Source organism: Dipodomys ordii, unplaced genomic scaffold (genome assembly GCF_000151885.1).
Source record: "Dipodomys ordii isolate 6190 unplaced genomic scaffold, Dord_2.0 Scaffold66, whole genome shotgun sequence".
Lineage (NCBI taxonomy): Eukaryota > Metazoa > Chordata > Mammalia > Rodentia > Heteromyidae > Dipodomys > Dipodomys ordii.
This window is the reverse complement of record NW_012267282.1, coordinates 3813689-3833238: the sequence shown is the minus strand read 5'-3', so window position 1 is coordinate 3833238 and position 19550 is coordinate 3813689. Positions and strand designations below refer to the sequence as shown.

Sequence of the window (19550 nt, the reverse complement as noted above, 5' to 3'; positions counted from 1 at the left end):
TGTTTCCATTTCCTCTCCCCAGCAGTGTAGGGGAAAGGCAAGAAATAAACATAAATTGTTTAGAAACCCATTAACTAGGAATATGAGAACAAGAGGACAATTGACTGCTTGTGGCAAACAAGAAAAGTGTTTCAAAGAATTAATAAAAGAATCTCAAGTGCAATTGTGGAATTCATATCGTTGATGTAGTTGTAAAGTTTCTCATCTCCTATTTTAGTTGGGTTAACCAAAGGAATGAGTTTTTCCCTTCAGACAAAAGATCAAAAGAATACCTGTGCCTTCCCTGCGCATATAAAGATCTGAGCAATACTGAGAGCAAACTCAGGTTGAACCACTGGGTCAAGGCTCAGGCTGATAGCAAGGCAGGTCACCCGAAGTGTCCACCATTCACACGCATGGGGCTGCTTCATTAAATAGTGAAAACCATTACCCTAGTGTCTTCTAACTCCCTCTGGAGTTTGTCAGCTTTGGTCTTTTCAAAGAGTAGGCTCTGTTCAAGCTCCTTAATGCGGGCATGCTCCAGTTTGGTCTGCGTCTGTTAGTAAAAAGGAAGAGGAAGAAAACACAACAGTGCCACCATGACATGCCAGCACAAAAGGAGAGAGAGCGGCATGCAGAGCCACCAGTACCCTTCTGCCAAAGGATGAACAAAAGGGGTAATGGAGAAAGGAAGAAGATGGCATTGCGAGGAGTGGGTGAGGATGGGTGCTATACATAAAAGGGTGAAGGTAGGCAGAGGACATGAGCTAGTCTGTTGAAAAAGGAAAAAATGGAAAACATGTGAGGCAGGATGGAGTGTAAAATGCATGCAGCCAAAAAATGTTATATTGATAAGTGAAGTATATCAGCACAAATTAGAGTAGTTAATAGTTCTCTAAAACTATCATCTTCCCTCCACCCCAAAATGGCTACTTGACATTAAGTGTATGCAACCACTTTGATGACTTCAAAGGTAGACTGGGCATTGGTGGCTCACACCTATAATCCTAGCTATTCAGGAGGCCGAAATCTGCCAGCTTGGGCAGGAAAGTCCATGAGACTATTATCTCCAACGAACTACTCAAAAAAAGTCAGAAGTGAGGCTCTGGGGCTCTGGCCTTACCAAAAGAAGCTTGGGGGCAGTGCCCAGGGGCAGTTCAAAGCCTCAGGACTGGAACAACAACAACAAAAAAGTGGCCCAACTCTCAGAATAATCTTTTAATCTTTGCTGACATACATATATATATATATATATATATATACACACACACACATACATACATACATAGTATATACATACACACACATACATACATACATACATATATATATATACACACACACACACACACACATATATATGTATATATGGCAAAGACAATGTGACAATGTGACAATTCTTCAGAGCCAACCTTCTGACCTGACATATAATTTGCCATAAGCAAGGGCCAAGAATTAACCTTAATAAAAGAATTTTAAAAATTGAGCTAAAGAAATCACAGCAGTGGCCTCTGTTGGAACAGGTGAGAGGTGTCTGGGCAAGGTTCCCATCCACATTCTCACACAGGATGGGAATGAGCCCCAAAAGTTCTAATTTCTTCCAACAGGGACTTTTCACACTATCTATGTGTGGGTGCAGAGGTTGGGGAAAACAGTTCATCTCTCAGTCTCTGTCTTTTGAGTCTCTTAAGAAACAAAGAGTAGGGGCTGGGAAGGTGGCTCAGTGGTAGAGCGCTTGCCTTGCATGCATGAGGCCCTGGGTTCGATTCTTCAGCACCACATAAGCAAAATGAAAAAAGCCGGAAGTGGCACTGTGGCTCAAGTGGTAGAGCGCTTGCCTTGAGCTGAAGAGCTGAGGGACAGCGCCCAGGCCCAGAGTTCAGACCCTACGACCAGACCCCCCCCAAAAAAGAAAGAAACAAAGAGTAGCCGGGAGCTGGTGGCTCACGCCTGTAATCCTAGCTACTCAGGAGGCTGAGATCTGAGGATCACGGTTCAATGCCAGCCTGGGCAGGAAAGTCCGTGAGACTCTTCTCTCCAATTAACCACCAGAAAACCGGAAGTGGTACTGTCGCTCAAGCGGTAGAGCACTCGCCTTGAGCTGAAGAGTGCACTGAAGAGTGCAGGGATAGCACCCAAGCCCAGAGTTCAAGCCCCATGACTGACGAACGAAAGAAAGAAAGAAAGAAAGAAAGAAAGAAAGAAAGAAAGAAAGAAAGAAAGAAAGAAAGAAAGAAAGAAAGAAAGAAAGAAAGAAAGAGTAAAAATTTATCTCAAACTGAAAGGGACTAATTTTCATTCTAAAATGAAGTTGTTTGTACCAGGTCAGAGGTAAGTAAAGTAGGAAATAGTGACAACACAAACATCACAGCAAGAACCAGGGCCTTGAAGGCCTCTCAGGCACTCTGAGTTCCCTCATTATGCACTCAGATTATCTGCCGGAAACCCAGAAGGTACCCTTTTCATACCAGGCTCATGATATCAGTCTAAATGTATCTCTTAGCCCACCCACCTCCTCTACCCAAGAGGCCACCATGGACTAAAACCCACTCAGCAGCTGCAATTACTTGGATTAACTTAAATATTCTGTGGTTCATATTGTCTTGGGTTGTCAGTTCGGATAATTACAGACAACAAGAAAATGACAGCAGAGGTCAAATGACACCAAGTAGAGCAGAGCTTGGGTAGAACGTGGGATATGAAAGCACAATTATGTCTTCACCCACCCCCCTGGTGGCACACTTGAAGGGTTACTGTGTTTATGAACCAGGTATAAACAAGTCATCATGGGATATTTAAAAGGTAAATTTAAGAATTTCTAAATTCTCTGCTACATTCTTTACGCTCCTTAATAATATGATAAAATTCAAAACTTAATAGGATAGTCTCCTTGGTTGTTGACTTCATCTGCTTTCCTAAGAATCTAATCCAAATCTACAGTTGTGGTTACAGCTTCAGGAACTGGAATTCAAATTTAATAGAAAACTGCAAAAAGCAAGAACTCTTTCTTCTTTTGAACCTAAGTTAGGTGTCCCCCGGGAGAAAGGTCACTAAAGGGCAAACATCCATTTATTGTGGCCTTCTCCCTATTCAAAGATCTTCCAAGTCAGGCACACTCCTCACTGACAGGAATACATACAAATGATTAGGGGCTCCACAGCAGCCCTTCACTGTCCTCAAGCAAGGGAACCAGCAATCCTCCTTCTTTCCACAGCCCATGTGAAAGTGTGACACTGAACAGGACAATACTCCCTTGTAACCTACTGCTTTCTTAGAATAAAACATGGTATCCCAAGAGGAAAGTCCTGGGGCAAGGGCTTCAAAGGAAAGCAAAGGCCTTGTGAAAAGCACACAAAGAGGCAGCAGGGAGGTCCCATGCACACTGACACCAGAGGCAGGAGCCTGTTCTGGAAAGAGTAAAGAGACTCAGATCACTGAAGTAGCTTCGCAAAAAGGAACCCTTCAGAATGAAGACCATCTAATAAGTTCCATCTTGTCTATTTCAGCTGCTAAGAGATGGTTAAAAAAAATACTTCTTTGTTTTAATTCTGAGATCTTGTGTAAATAAACCAAGGCAAAAATCTTACAGGCTATATTCCACTGGCACCACAGCCGGCATGGCACTGCTCTCAAGCCCACTTTGGTAAGCTTGTTTTGCATATTAAATCTCAAAGGCAAGAATTTAAAAAATAGGCACATCCAGTAGTGCTGCTACTAGGAAAAGCTCCCTTCAATAAAAGTCCATTTAAAACACACAGTAGCTAAGTGCAATGGTGTGTGTCTATAATCCCAGCTACCTGGGAGGCAGAAGGATCACAAATTTGAAGCCAATCTGAGCAACTTAGTGAGACCTTGTCTCAAAATAAAACTAAAAGAAGGCCTGGGGGATAGCTCAGTGATGGACTGTGTGCTTAACACCACAAGAGAAAAATTAAAAATAAATAAATCACAGTATCTTCACTTTCACACACCAAGGAAAGCACTGTCGCAACAAATGTGGAGTTTAATTTCTTGTCAGTTGCAATGGCAGGTACTGGACAGCAGTGGGAGCACGTGTAAAGGCCATCGGTACTGGTGCCTCAGGATTCCTGCTCTAGATTAAGACCCAACAACTTAGAAAACCTCCTCCTGCATCTCTACAACTCCGTCATCTAATGTGCTCCATGCTTCTCATCAGCTATCATGCCTTAGAAGATACTATCCATTAGGTGAAGAAGGCTAGACCCTCAGACATTTTTTCCTCTTTGGCAAAAATCCTTTATAAATAAATATTTGCCTGTTCATTCAACAAATGAATGTATGAAACTCAGTGATCACATACAATTTCTTTAGGATACAAATGTAAGTGCTATGAAAGCCACATGCACAGAATATTAAGGTCAATGCCCCAAGGTTGGAGTATGCAGTTAGTGTTTGAGTGTATCAATAAGCATTTTAATCTGGAATCAATTGTGTTAAGGGAAATATCCACACAGTTAAGTGCCCTCTTACATTCTCAGGATCTTCAGAAATCTGGCTCTTTTGCTATCAGCAAAAAAATAAAAAAATTAAGCAACAACAAAAAAAAAAGAGATCCAACCAAAGTTTCAATATGTTAGGGTTTCAAGAAAACTTTGATTAATTTCAAGTAAGTTTATCAGACAGACTATACTAGCCTAGTTCTGATGTAAATATCTTAACCCACCCCACCCAAAAAACAGCAGAGCCTGTAATTCACATGAATTAGATGATGATATGAAACTTCTAATGAGACTGTGGAGTGTTTTTAAATGGATGAGCACAACACAAAAGTCAACTAAAGAATATGACTATATATGAAATGAATGACGAATTTGTTTTCTATTGTTAATAAAACATTAAATTCTGGATCTTAACATAATTTAGAAAATATTCCCTTTACCCTTCTCCATTGAAGATACATTTATATCCAAAGAAATCAGAGTTCTTGTCTGGAAAGGCCATGACTTAAGTAGAGTGAGGACAGCCAACAGACTCTAAATGCCCAAAATGTGTCTTCTGAAAACCAAAAGACTACTGCCATTTTTACTAAATGTTATAGAGTAAAAAAAAAACATTACAAGCTGGGCCCTAGTGGTTCATGCCTGTAATCCTAGCTACTCAGGAGGCTGAGCTCTGAGGATCATGGTTTGAAGCCAGCTGGGGCAGGAAAGTCCGAGAAACTCTTCTGTCTAATAAACTACTCAGTAAATAAGCCAGAAGTGGTGCTGTGGCTCAAGTGATAGTGCATGAGCCTTGAGCAAAGGAGTCTAGGCAGAGCCTAGGCCCAAAGTTCAAGCCCCAGGACTGCCAAAAATAAATAAATAAATACATACATACAGATTCTTCAAAATTTGAAAAAGTTAGTAATTTATATTTATCATGTATCTGGCAGTGGCTTAAAAAGTATCAAAACCATTTAATTCTCATGTTTAATGTAAAATTATGAATTATTCCTAAAACTATGAATAGGTATATTCACTATGAATAATTATTAAGAGGTAAGAAACCTGGCTGAGCACTGATGGCTCAAACCTATAATCCTAGTTAATAAGATCTGAGGATTATAGTTCGAAGCCAACCTGGGCAGGAAAAGTCTATGAGACACTTATCTCCAATTAACCACCAGAAAACTGGAAGTGATGCTGTGCCTCAAAGTGGTAAGAGCACTAGCCTTGAGTGAAAGAACTCAAAGACAGCTCCCAAGCCCTGGGTTTAAGCCCCAGGCCCAGTACCGCCCCCCTCCAAAAAAAAAAATACTGAAAGAGAGAAACCTGGGAGTCTTTAATTCCTCTTTCCTACTTAGGGGAGGAGCAGGAAATGTTTCTCTCTTTGCTTAAGTCGCCCCAGTTTATTCTTTTTTTAAGAGAGAAAGAAAAAAAGGAAAAAATCTGATATTAAAGAAAATCTCTGTGAATTTTTAAATGCCAAATAAGAAGTTGAGGAGCTGGCACAGTGTCTCACTTAGGACTGCCTTAAATTGCAGACACACTGCCAGATTTGACCTGATTAAATCCAATTCATGGACTTGAATTTTCAAGCATGGAAGAGTAACGCACATTTTGCTTTGCCACAGAGATTGGGAAACCACAATCATGGGCTCAAGGAAAAGCACCATCACCTCAGCCACAAAGTATCATTATAATCCAAATGGGCCAGAGGCAGGGTACCTGCCATTCTCTGAGCAGATTGTTCTGGCCCCAAGGATCAGTAGAGGATCAGTAGGTCACTCCTATTTTTCAGTACTAGTATCCAAAAAGAATTTAGATAGTTGGAAGAGTTTACCTCAAGATCGCCTTTAGTAATTGATTCTTCTTCAACTCGGAACTGAAGGTCCTCAACCTTCCTGTGGAATAAAAGTAAAGCACGTAAGTAACTAAGGGAGGGAACAGTCTCCTTACCGACTCCACTTGGAAATGTGTAATCAGTACTCTGGAGAACCAAGCAGGTGATGATAAAAAGAAATGCCTTGAGTCAAAGAGAATAGACATGGGTCTTCAGCGTTCTTCTCGACAGGAGTTGTACTCTAATAGTTTAGAAAACTGCAAAGGCTTATCCAGGAACTCATTTCAAAAGGCATGAGGTAGGAATTTAAAAAAAACTGGTTTCCTTGCTCACAAACACCAGAACCCATCTATCAAAATAAAATCAGTCTAAAAAATCTTTTTTTATGATGCCATAAAAAGATTTCAAAATTTAAGTGTATAATTTATGCTTTCCAATATAGAACACATAAGGCAGAGCAGTATAGAAAACAATGCCACTCCCACATCTGATTTTTTTTTTTTTGTCAGTCGTGGGGCTTGAACTCTGGGCCTGGGCGCTGTCTCTCAGCACTTCAGCTCAAGGCAAGTGCTCTATCACTTGAGCTACAGGACCACTTTCAGTTTTCTGGTGGTTAATTGGAGATAAGAGTCTCAGACTTCCCTGCCTGGGCTGGTTCTGAACCATAATCCTCAGATCTCAGCCTCCTGAGTAGCTAGGATTATAGGTGTTAGCTTCACATTTGATATTTTATAGAAGTTAACGCGTTTCTTGCATAGAGATCCCAGACTTCACACCTCCTAGATAATTTTAACATCTATTTCAAGATTAGAATAAAAGGATTCCTAGCTATTGAGGAGGCTGAGGTTGTGGTTTCAAGCCAGCCTAAGCAAGGAAGTCTGAGACCTATCTCTAATTAACCACAAAAAGAGCTGGAAGTGGAGCTGTGATTCCAGTGCTATCTCTGAGCAATAAAACACCCAGGACCAGCAAAAAAAAAAAAAAAAACGGGTCGGGTGACAGTGGCTCACACTTGTAACCCTCACTACTTAGAGATCTGATGATCACGGTTCAACCCCAGCCTAGTAACTTATGTACAATTAACCACCAAAAAGCCAGAAACAGCTGTGCCTCAAGTGCTAAGAGTGCTATCTCTGAGCAAAAAAGCTGAAACAGTTCCAGGCCCTGAGTTCAAGCCGCAGGACCAACACTCATCAGATGTAAGGATAAATTCACAAAGACTAGGTAACTATAACCTTAATATCCCCTCACCAGGAATAGCTCCAGAATTACCCTCAGAATACCAAATTGGAAACACCGGTTTAGCATCCAGGGATACTTAATAAATATATGTTATAATGAATTAGGTTATTTTTAAATGATTCCAAACTTCTTGAATAAAGTCAAATCGAAGCACACTCTTCATCCAGCATGAGCTTGATTTTTGCTACAGACAAGTTGGTTCTTTGGTTTTAAGGGTGGACAACATCAAACTGTTGCCAGGAAACTTTTACTAAGAAAAGGAAAAGGCCATACTTGCAACAGAGAACACTTAAGAGATCACCTTTTCTCCTCTTCCAATTGATTGAGAAGTTCCACCTTCTCCCTATCAGCTGCTTCCACCATTGTTCGAAGCTGGTCCATCTTGGCCTCCAATTCCAGGACGTGCTAGGGAAGTAGAAATGTCAGTGAGCAGCCTATCTCTGGTGCAGATACAGACCCAGGAAAGTATTACCATGGTAGATGGGCATCACTCTACAACCCTGTCACACTCGACTTTCTATTTTAATAGCTTATTCTGAACAGTAATACTAGAAACTACATGATGAAAAACCACACCATTCAGGCAACAAGGGACAATGTTACAACAACTCTCTTTCTTTCCAAAGGTGAAACATAAATTGATAGTAATCCACAAACAGGACCTGCTAAGGTCCTAGTAAACAAGTAACTTACAGAGAGGGGTCCAAAGACTTAGATATAAAGATCAAAAGGCTGACATAGAATCAAAAAGAGTAAAACTTCATTTTTATGACAATAGAAACTGATACATAAGTCACAGCTTTCCAGCAAAGAAATTGATAGTCATTTCTGGCTCAAGACTAACTCCCTGGCTCTGAGAACACATTTCGGCTTCCTCACTCCATTGAGAAACCATCACCATCTCCACAAGAAAGTCAATGCCAGACTTCACCTGGTCATGCCCATCCCGGGCCAGGGCTAGCTCCTGCTCTATCTCCCCCACGTGGCTGGTGGCCTTGGCCACCTCGGCCCGCTCCAGGTCCCGCTCAGCCAGCAGCTGCTCAATGTGCTGCTGTTTCTCCTTCAGTGCCTCCTGGAGGGCAGTGGTACCCGATATCTTGCGGGCATAGCGGGAAGAGGTTTCAGTCAACTGCAAAGGAAAGTCAGAGAGGTGAAGGGCGATGGTGCTATCAGGCAGGCAGGAAGCAAGTGATGCATGCACAGCAGGTCTCTCCTCAGCAAAGCAAAAGTGTTGCCCCAGCTCACGGGTTTGTGAAGTATTAGGGAAAGTAACGTATCAACATCAATGTGTAAGGTGACTATATGGCTCACAGTAGGTATTTGGAGCTTTGCTGCCTGGGTCTGGTAGGAATCTAGAAAAATTCCACAGTACCCACTTGACAGGCTTCTCTCAACTCCTTCAGCTTGACCTCAATAGTTATCTTGCTGTTGGGCTGAAGGCATAGCTCATGTGGTCCAGCACTTGCCTAGTAAGTACAAGGCCTTGAGTTCAAACTTCAGTACCACCAAAAAAATAAAATAAATTATCTTCTTGTGATGAAATTTTGGGCAACTTTTTGATCCTGAGATTTGTCACTAAAACGTTCTAAAAGCTTCTTAATCTTCTATATACTATTGTAACAAAGAGACCAGCCTTTGTTGGGCACCAATGCCTCACACACTTGTAATGTAGCTACTCAGGAGGCTGAGATCTGAAAATATGTTCAAGATGATGGTTCGAAGTCCAGCCTGGGCACAAAATTTCATGAGACTCTGATCTCCAATTAATCAGCAAAAAGTTAGAAGTGGAACTGTGACTCAAGTTGGTACCGTGTTAGCCTTGAACAAAAAAGCTTAGTGACAGTGCCTAGGCCATGAGTTCAAGTCCCAGGACTAGCAGAGAGAGAAAGAGATCAGCCTTGGAGCCACAAATTCTTCAACTGATTAAATTTTTATCAAGATTGTCTTCATCTTTCATTCAAAAGAAAAAGCACAGAAGAGTTTCATCCAGGAATCCAGCCTCCAGAACTTCAATCAGCTATGATGAGTAAATGCTAGTTATATAAGGGTGGTGCCTTGTGTTGTGTGTGTGTGTGCATGCATGTATATGTGTGTATGTGTATGTCAAAATATATACCCAGACACATATACATATGCCTTAAAGAATATATAATGTGCCGGCTGCCAGTGGCTCATGCCTGTAATCCTAGCTACTAAGGAGGCTGAGATCTGAGGATCATGGTTCAAAGCCAACCTGGACAGGAAAGTCCACAAGACACTTATCTCCAATTAACCACCAGAAAACCAGAAGTGGTGCTGTGACTCAAGTGGTATAGAGTGCTAGCCTTGAACTGAAGAGCTGAAGGACAGCACCTAGGCCCAGAGTTCAAGACCCACAACCGACAAAAAAAAAAAAATACATATATACACACACATATATATTATGTGTATGTATATCTATGTGTATATATGTGTGTGTGTGTATATATATATGTATATATATAAATATACACACACCATATATATTATATACACAACGTTGGAGGAATGGAAGAAGTTTGTTGGGGCTGGGAAGATGGCTCAGTGGTAGAGTGCTTGCCTTGCATGCATGAGGCCCTGAGTTCGATTCCTCAGCACCATATAAGCAGAAAAAGACGGAAGTAAGGCTGACACTCAAGTGGTAGAGCACTAGCCTTCAGATGAAGAGCTGAGGGACACTAAGCAGGCAGGCCCAGAGTTCAGACGCCACGACCGACAAAAAAAAAAAAAGAAGAAGTTTGTGTAGGGCTGGGAAGGTGGCTCAGTGGTAGAGCGCTTGCCTTGCATGTATGAGGCCCTGGGTTCAATTCCTCAGCACCACATAAGCAGAAAAAGCTGGAAGTGGCATTGTGGCTCAAGTGGTAGAGCACTAGTTTTGAGCTGAAGACTTGAGGAATAGCCCCCGGCTCAGAGTTCAAGCCCCAGACCAACCAAAAAAAAAAGGAAAAGAAAAGTTTGTGGAGAAAGAGAAAATAAAGGGTAGGGGGAAATGAGGAAGAAAAAAAGAACAGAGGAGAAGAAGGAGGGCCAAAGGGAGGGAGACCACTGGGATAGGGGGGTCCTAGGACTCCAAGAATGTGTTCAGGGGCTGGGAAGGTGGCTCGGTGGTAGAGCGCTTGCCTTGCATGCATGAGGCCCTGGGTTTGACTCCTCAGCACCACATAAGCAAAAAGCAAAAAAAAAAAAAAAAGCCAGAAGTGGCGCTGTGGCTCAAGTGGCAGAGTGCTTGCCTTGAGCTGAAGAGCTGAGGGACAGCGCCCAGGCCCAGAGTTCAGGCCCCACAACTGGATCCCCCCCAACAAAAAAAAGGGGGAGGGAGGATGGGAAGGGATGGGAAGGGGAAACAAAGGAGGAGGCTACAATGCTTATAAGAAATGTACACATTATCTTGCCCATGTAATTGTAACCCCTCTGTACAGTATTTTCACAATAAAAAAAAAAAGAATGTGTTCAGTTATGTCACCTGCTAATCCCTATGCTAACTGTTAGCAGGTAACTGGACAAAGTAAATTATATTCTGTATACTAGGCTCTGAATGCTCCAAGTGAGGACCTGGCCTTCTCCCTTGACAAGCATTATCCAAGTCCTTGACTCGGCAGTCACTGGCTAGATCAATAGACTTTGCTTCATCTTCTGCAAACAAAGCTTCATTTGTTGCCTGAATGTTCTCTTCATCAGTCTATTAAGCCCTCTTCACAGGGTGTAGACTGAAAAGGTAGTGAGTATCTTTCATTTAATAATTCAGCAATTGGACGTCTATGAGAGCCAAAAAATGCAATAAAACCCAAGATGTCGTGGAGGCTGGAGGATGGTGGGATGTCTCTTTGAAGAAAAAGTCTCAGTGCCCAAGGCGCTTGTCTGTTTCTTCTAAGAAAACTGTATACAACATTTCCTGCTCTTCTCTTAAGAGTCTTTAAGTCTGTCTTTTCAATCTCTATGTTTCTTGAACTATAATCCTTTTCATTTCTATGTTAAGCTATAGCTACAGGTTTAAAGAAATTACAAAAGAAATGTGGCAACTTAGATGCTCTTTGCTGCTTCATTTTGGGAAATTTTTTGAATTATATAAACATATTTGTAGGGAAGGGATTAGTTTTTGTCAGTCATTTGACCAATTTTCTACTTTAATTATATGTTTAAATTATACTTTTGCTTCCTAACAGATCTTACTGAACATTAAATGTGAGAATCTCAAATCCTGTGCAGAGCTACCCAAGGGCCATTGGAGGGTACTGCAGGATGATTTTTAAATGTGTTTTAAAGGAAAACAGAGATACTGAAGAATTTTAGTTTATACCATGATGACTAGATCAAGGCAAGAGAATTTCAACATTAGACTGTACTCCATTTCTTTCAATAGCAGGTCTTTGCAAAGCCGAGTTCTGACTACAGCCAAGACAAAAGCAAGTATTATGAAAAGCTACTGAAGCATGGGAAATGAAGGTCACAGTGATAAACAGTATTCCAAGGTTTAACAAGGTACCCAGTGCCCAATGGGTGTTTACTCCCAGTAAGTTACTGGGTATTAAAAAAATAAATTTAAATTTGAATTTTTAAACTAAATTTTAATCTTTCTTTCAATTTCACTGTACAAGGATAGAAATATATCTCTGAGCAAGAGAATTTAAATCATACTTTCAATTATTTTATAACTTCTTCATACTTTCACAGTAATATTTGATTTAGAAACTATAGCCACCCTTCATTATGACACACAGAAACAAGTAGTCTCACAAGACACTTTCGTCTCTTTCAACAATTTTCTTCAATAAATAAAATGAGATAAGAGAAATTAGAACTGGTTTGCATGTAAGAAGAAAGACGGGTGGGAGCAGGACAATATCGTATTTCCCAATTGTTCTTAGAATAGCAGAGTAGACAATGTCCATATTGGAATTTGCTGAGCCTCTCTGAACAAGGCTTTGTCCACATGCTGGAGCTTGTTCTTCACTTCTTTCCACTCGCTTATTATGACTTCCTCAGAAAAGTCCACTGATATTTTTTCTAACGAGGATGTAGTCTTTTTTATGGGATGTAAACTGAAATAGTTCAAGCAGTATTTCTTTTTCCTGAACTTAAAAGGAAAAAACTCTGGCTGGAGGCATGCCTCAAATGGTAGAGTGCCTGACTGGCAAGCAAAAGACCCTGAGTTCAAACTACAGTACTACCAAAAAAAGAAAGAGAAACTCCAGAGAAACAGGACCACTCTCTTCCCCCTTCCCCCTCCCCACCAACCCCCACTCCCTGCCCCTAGCCTTCACTGCTGCCTTTCTCTGCTAAATCATCATGGTACAGAAGACAAAATGAGATCAAGGGCTAGAACCTTGCTACCAGAGATCCACAACTAACTCTTGTCTGAAGCTCACCATCATAAAGCAGAGATTCAAAATGCATTTGGAATAGAATTTTGTACTGCCATTTCTGAGGTATCTGCTTAGTGAAGCAGATAAAAGAAAATAAAGTTGAGGGCAGGGGTCAGGTGAAAGCAGTCATTACCTTTGACCCTAGTAAATACCAAGTTAACAAAAACAATGAGGAACCATTTTAATTCTGATGATTCTATTTTCTTTACTCTAGATGGGACATGGGCAAGGGGATGATGAAAAAAGAGACAACTGAACACCACATGACATTTCCCAGCACCGTTCCAGCTCCAGAAGTGGAGGCCCTTCTACCTTCCTTTGGCTTCCATCAGGAGCACTCCACTCCATAAACTGCTTTCAGGAGATTAGATTGTATTAACATGACATTACATTTCTAAGAACACACCTTTTCTCAAAACACTCTGGTTCCTAAAACTGTTTGAAATCAAAATGAGATGTACATATTGAGGAAACTTTCCTCAGAATTTTAGAGAAAAGAATAACAAATTACTACAGATTCACCAAGTACTAGTGGATTTTTAACCTTCAGGAATCTACAAAGTACTACTAAAAACTATTTCAAAAACCTTCTTGATGTCTGTCCGAATTACATTTTTTAAGACTTCCACAGAACTTCATATCTAGTTATGGACCACAATGAGGACAAGGATAAGAAAGCAGAACTAAGGATGCTGTGCGTGCCTGGAATGCAGAGAGCAAAGTAAGGAAGAAGGGAGGCTTACTAGTCCTGTCCGGCTAGGCTTGCTGCTCACAGAGGAGGCCACAGAGCTCATGGAGCTGAGGGAGGAGGCAGATGGGCTGCGCTTCAAGCCTGCAGGCGTAGTGGCCATCACACGCCTCACGGCGGCGGCCTTGGCTTTGGCTGGTGTTGTAGAGGGGAAGCCAATCTTGGTCACTTTGTGGACAGGAGCAAACAAGCCATATTTGGGTTGACACTGAAAATACCTTTCAAGAACAATGAGAACAGTAGCAAACAAAATTTAACTTCAAAAAGCTAACAACTATAACCAAGGACTCTTCCACCTTATAACATGTTGACTGGTTTTCTGGAAATTCTAACTCCAAGCTGGGGTTATTATATATTACAATGCGGCATTCACATGTATGTGAATTGACAAATATGGTTAAGGATGTTTTAGGGCACTAATAACAACATGAAATAGACATGAGATTGCTCATATTTAACTGAAGTTCTATGCCCAGGGCACAAATATTTCTACCATTTGATAAAAGTAAATTAAAAAAAAGTTCAACCAGGTGCCCGTGGCTCACAACTGTAATCCAGATCTCAAGAGACTAAGATCTGAGGATCAAGTTCCAAGCAAGCCAGGGCAAGAAAGCCCATGAGATTCTTTTTTTTTTTTTTGGGTCCAGTCGTGGGGCTTAACTCTGGGCCTGGGCGCTGTCCCTCAGCTCTTCAGCTCAAGGCTAGCACTCTACCACTTGAGCCACAGCGCCACTTCCGGCTTTTTTTCTTTTTGCTTATGTGGTGCTGAGGAATCGAACCCACGGCCTCAGGCATGCAAGGCAAGTGCTCTACCACTGAGCCACATTCCCAGCCCCAAGCCCATGAGATTCTTATCTCCAATAAATTATTCAGAAAAGGTTGAAGTAGCACATGGCTCAAGTGGTAGCTCAGGGACAGAGCTCAGGCCCTGAGTTTAAAGCTCCACAATTGGCCAAAAAAAAAAAAGAAGAAGTGCAGCTCTACAAACACTCATTCATTTCCATTATACACTTGTGGGGGCATCTATTTCAGCACTACCATGTCCAAGAGGGACACATGATGCCATACAATTCCAATCCTACCTTGTTCCAGCAACCGCACCATCATTCTTCCCAAGAGGTTCATCTAATTCCACACCACACCATTCCCCCTTGGCAAAGTCAGTCTCCCCAAGGAATCGGACTACACCAGCCTTAGTGCCACCAACCTAGAAGAGAAGGTAAAACTGAAGAAATGAACATAAACATAATTCTATAGCTTCATCTGTTTGTTTGTTTTTGTTGGTCATGGGGCTTAAACTCTGGACCCAGGCACTGTCCCTCTGCTCTTCAGCATAAGACCAGTGCTCTAACACTTGAGCCACAGTGCCACTTCCAGTTTTCTGGTGGTTTATTGGAGTCTCACAGACTTTCCCTTTCCTGCCCAGGCTGGCTTTCAACCACGATCCTCAGATCTCAGCCTCCAGAGTAGCAAGGACTACAGGCATGAGCCATCGGGCATCTGGCTTCATCTGTTTGTTTTTTGTGCTGGTCTCAAGTCCCAAGTCTGGAACTCAGGGCTTGATATTGTCCCTGAGCTTCTTTTGCTCAAGTCTAACACTCTACTACTTGAGCCACAGCCCCACTTCCAGCATTTTTTTTGGGGGGGTGGGGAAGGGATGGTCATGGGGCCTGAACTCTGGGCCTGGGCGCTGTCCCTCAGCTCTTCAGCTCAAGGCCAGCGCTCTATCACTTGAGCCACATTGCCACTTCCGGCTTTTTCTGTTTATGTGGTGCTGAGGAATGGAACCCAGGGCCTCATGCTTGCGAGGCAAGCACTCTACCACTGAGCCACTTTCCCAGCCCCACTTCCAGCTTTTTTGTGTGTGATTAGAGATAAGAGTCTCCGGGATGTTTTTGTCCAGGTTGGCTTTGAACCAAGACACTCAGTTTTATCAGCCTCCTGACAGGATTCCAATTTTTGACTTTTATACAAAAGGTAGTGTTCCATAACTAACTTTTGGTCTATAAAAAAACACAGGAAAGGGCTGAGAAGGTGGCTCAGTGGTAGAGTGCTTGCCTTGCATGCATGAGACCCTGGGTTCGATTCCTCAGCACCACATAAGCAAAAAGCAAAAAGCCGGAAGTGGTGCTATGGCTCAAGTGGTAGAGCGCTAGCCTTGAGCTGAAGCGCTAAGGGATAGTGCCCAGGCCTAGAGTTCAGGCCCCACGACCGGACCCAAAAAAATAAAAATAAAAATAATTAAAAAGAAAAAACTAAGGCAAATGATAAAGAATTAAAAAAAAAACACAGGAAAACCCCTTTCTTGGTTTTATAATTATATCTCAGCCCACTGTATGGATTAATGAGATTGTGTTACATTCATAGTATTAGAAGTTAATTTTCCTCATTTTTTTCTTTTTGCCAGTCCTATGGCTAGAACTCTGGGCTTAGGTGTTGTCCTTCAGCTTCTTTTTGCTTAAGGCTAGTGCTCTACCACCGGAGCCACAATGCCACTTCTGATTTTTTCTGTGATTATCTGGAGATAAGAGTCTGGTGGACTTTCCTGCCTGAGCTGGTTTTGAGCCATGATCCTCAGATCTTAGACTCTGAGTATACAATATTACAGGCATGAGCCACTGGTACCCAGCCCTGTTTTAACCAAAATCATATGTACAGAACATAGCAAATTAAACATGATGTAATCTCTTCAAATAATCTGCTGAATTCTTTGGGGGTAAGTCACGTTACTATCAAGACAACTGCTTTCTCCAAGAGGTATTAACAGGCTGTGGTAAATAATTTCAGGTAAATAATCCAGGAAACCTGAACCAATATAGCAGGAACCCTAAGAGCACTGTGGATGATGACACTGGGGGAAATTCTCTTATAATAATAAACTGATAAACCAGTGGCTCATGCCTGTAATCCTACCTACTCTGGAGGCTGAGATCGGAGAATCTCAATTCAAAGCCAGCCCGGGCAGGAAACTCTGAGACTCTTATCTCCAATAAACTACTCAGAAAACCGGAAGTGGTGCTATGGCTCAAGTGGTAGAGTGCTCTCCTTGAGCTGAAGAGCTGATAATCTCAGCTGTGTTAGAATTTTGGTGATCAATAACTTTCAGGAGGAAGGGAAGCTGGGCATGATGGCACACACCAATAATTCCAAACTTTTAGTAGGCTGAGGTAGTTCTAAGCCAGTCTGGGCTTTATGGTGAAGTCCTTGATTCAAAGTGTTTCCTGTTTCTAAATCAAAGATTTCTATTGGGGAAAAAAAAAACACAGGTTGAGAGGGAAAAAACAAAGTAGCTCTGATAAGTGCATAACTCACCAATACTCTGTCTCCAATTTTGAGCTCCCGTTCTCCTTTCTTTATTGAGCCAGCCTCTGAAAGGTTGGAGATTGATTCACTGGCAGTTTTTGTAAGGTTGCTGATCTGAGGTGTGGCTGTTTCCTTTGCTGTTGGCTGGGATGATTTATGGGGAATATTTGAGGGAGTGGCCTGGGAAGTGGACATCATGCTAGCTGCAGAAGTGGACAAAGGAGAAGCAGTTCTGGATGCATGAGCCATCTGCAAGCCATTGGCTTCATCTTCCGCTTGTACTTTTCTTGTTAACTTTGAAGGTCGGGTAAATATGCCCTTTAAAGGTTCACACTGAAAATACCGAACTCCTGCTACAGAACCATCATTCTTGCCTATGGGTTCATCTAAAACAATTCCAGCCCACTGGCCTGGTGCAAACTGGGTTTCTCCAAGAAACTGGATAAACCCAGGCTTATTCCCATTCACCCAAACACGTTCCCCTACTCGAAAGTCATCCACAAATTCCTCTTGAGTCTCAGGAGATGGAGTGCTTGAAGCTTTTTCACTGGATATTGTTTTTTCTACTGGAGCTGAAGCTGAAAACAGAAGTACAGAAGAGTCAATTTCATATTCAAGCAGCCATCCTCTAACTTAAAGTAAAATAGAAAAAGCAATGGCAACTGGAGTAGACAGAGAGTAGTTTTGACTTCTTTTTAAGCCAGGTTATAGAGCAGATAGCGTACTTTCACTACCATTTTCAATGATGTCAAAACTCAGTGAGCTAGGGAGTAAAAACTCAATGACCTTGCTGGATGCTAGTAGTTCATATCTGTAATCCTAGCTACTCAGGAGGCTGAGATCTGAAAATCGTGCTTAGAAGCCAACCTGAGCAGGAAAGTCCATGAGACTCTCATCTCCAAAAAACTATTCAGAAAGGACTGGAAGTGGTACTGTGGCTCAAGTGGCATAGCACTAGCCTAGTGCAGAAGAAGTATAGGGACAGTGCCTAAGCCCTGAGCTCAAGTCCAGTACCATCAAAATAAAACAAACAAAAAATAACAATGACAAAAACCATCAATGACCTTTATCTTTAGGTCAGATTCCACTTCTAACCTGCACATTAGATCCACTGAAATAGGCTGTATTCCAAGATTTGGGCAGTCAGTTAAAGCTGATAATACTTGGACCAGGGACAAGCACTAGTGGCTAATTACTCAGAAGGCTGAGATCTAGAGGATTGTAGTTTGAAGCCAGCATAGGCAAAAAAATCTGCCAGACTCCATCTCTAATTAACCAGCAAACAGTAGGGCTAGAAGCATGGCTTAAGTGCCAGCCAAGGAAGCAAAGCTAAGCAAGCACTAGACCCTGAGAGTTCAATCCCTGGTAGTGCCTCCAAAAAAAGAAAAATACCTAAATGATTAATGGAACAAGTTAGTGATCAGATTTGAAAGGAGTCAGTGCTGTGGCCCCAGAGGTCATTAGTGCATAATACTGCATTAATAATGATAGGGGTAGAAATCACAGTAAAGAAAAAAGTATAGTACGTGGCCAAATGTCTAGGTAAATTAACACAACTTTGTACACTCTCTCTACCCTAATAGAAAGACAGTAGTTACAATTTGTTTAAATATCTAGACTAGAAACTCAATCATATAGTCATCCAACAGGAATTTAGTAAATATTTAGTGTTAATTGATGAAGCATACATTTTTTTTTTGGTCAGTCATGGGGGCTGAACTCTGGGCCTAAGCGCTGTCCCTCAGCTGTTCAGCTCATGGCTAGCACACCACCACTTGAGCCACAGCGCCACTTCCGGCTTTTTTCTGCAAATGTGGTGCTAAGGAATGGAACCCAAGGCCTCATGCATGCAAAGCAAGCACTCTACCACTGAGCCAACTTCCCAGCCCGAAGCATACATTCTTAACCATCCTACCATTCAAAAGACTTATCATTATCTCAGGATGTAACACAACCTCTCTGAATTTAATTTCTTCATCTATAAGGGGACAGTAACATCTCTCAAGGGCTTTTAAAATGAGGATTAAATGAAATACTGTATTTATTGATGCTATACATTTTCAATGAATTCCTGTCTACAAATAGATCTCATAAAAACAAAGTGAGACAGCACAGCCTGTGCCCTAATAGAGACTGGAATCAAGGAGTTGGAAAGGACAGGAAAGCAACATACCAGGTAGGCAGGAAGTGATGCTGTACAGGAAGAGCTGTCTTGGAAAAAGCCATCAGGGAAAGCCTAAGGCCTCCTGGACTTGTATTAGTGAGCCACACAAAGTTGCAGAAGCCCAAGAAATATAAACAATAGACTGCTGTTGTTTATGTATTCTGAGCCTAAGGTATTTTGTACAGTAGGCTGAACAGACTGAGTTCACACATGTAAAATGTTGAGAATGTGTTGAACTGGCCTATAGCCGGTTCTGTCTGCTCCTCTGATGTCAGTGGCCACCACAAGACAATGAGTAACAATATTTTTTAAAGCAGACTAGTGGCGCTGATGGTTCAAACCTATATCCTAGCTACTCAGGAGGCTAGCTACTCAGAGTTCAAAGCCAGACCAGGCAAGAAAGTCCCTAAGACTCTTATCTCTAATTAACCACCAGAATACCAGAAGTGGC

The 19550-nt window shown here is 41.8% G+C and overlaps 1 protein-coding gene across 1 annotated transcript in view; it reads right to left on the bottom strand.

Annotated features, from left to right (window-relative positions):
- Positions 1-18869, bottom strand: part of Clip1 (CAP-GLY domain containing linker protein 1) — a 72891-nt gene extending 54022 nt beyond the window's left edge. Inside the window, exons 1-8 of the mRNA XM_013023065.1 lie at positions 18851-18869; positions 16945-17513; positions 14715-14839; positions 13628-13850; positions 8435-8632; positions 7805-7908; positions 6262-6322; positions 431-535 (exon numbers count right to left, since the gene is read on the bottom strand). Coding sequence (XP_012878519.1) covers positions 431-535; positions 6262-6322; positions 7805-7908; positions 8435-8632; positions 13628-13850; positions 14715-14839; positions 16945-17513; positions 18851-18869 — 1404 coding nt within the window. The remainder of the gene's footprint in view (positions 1-430; positions 536-6261; positions 6323-7804; positions 7909-8434; positions 8633-13627; positions 13851-14714; positions 14840-16944; positions 17514-18850) is intronic.
- Positions 18870-19550: the final 681 nt, after the last annotated feature.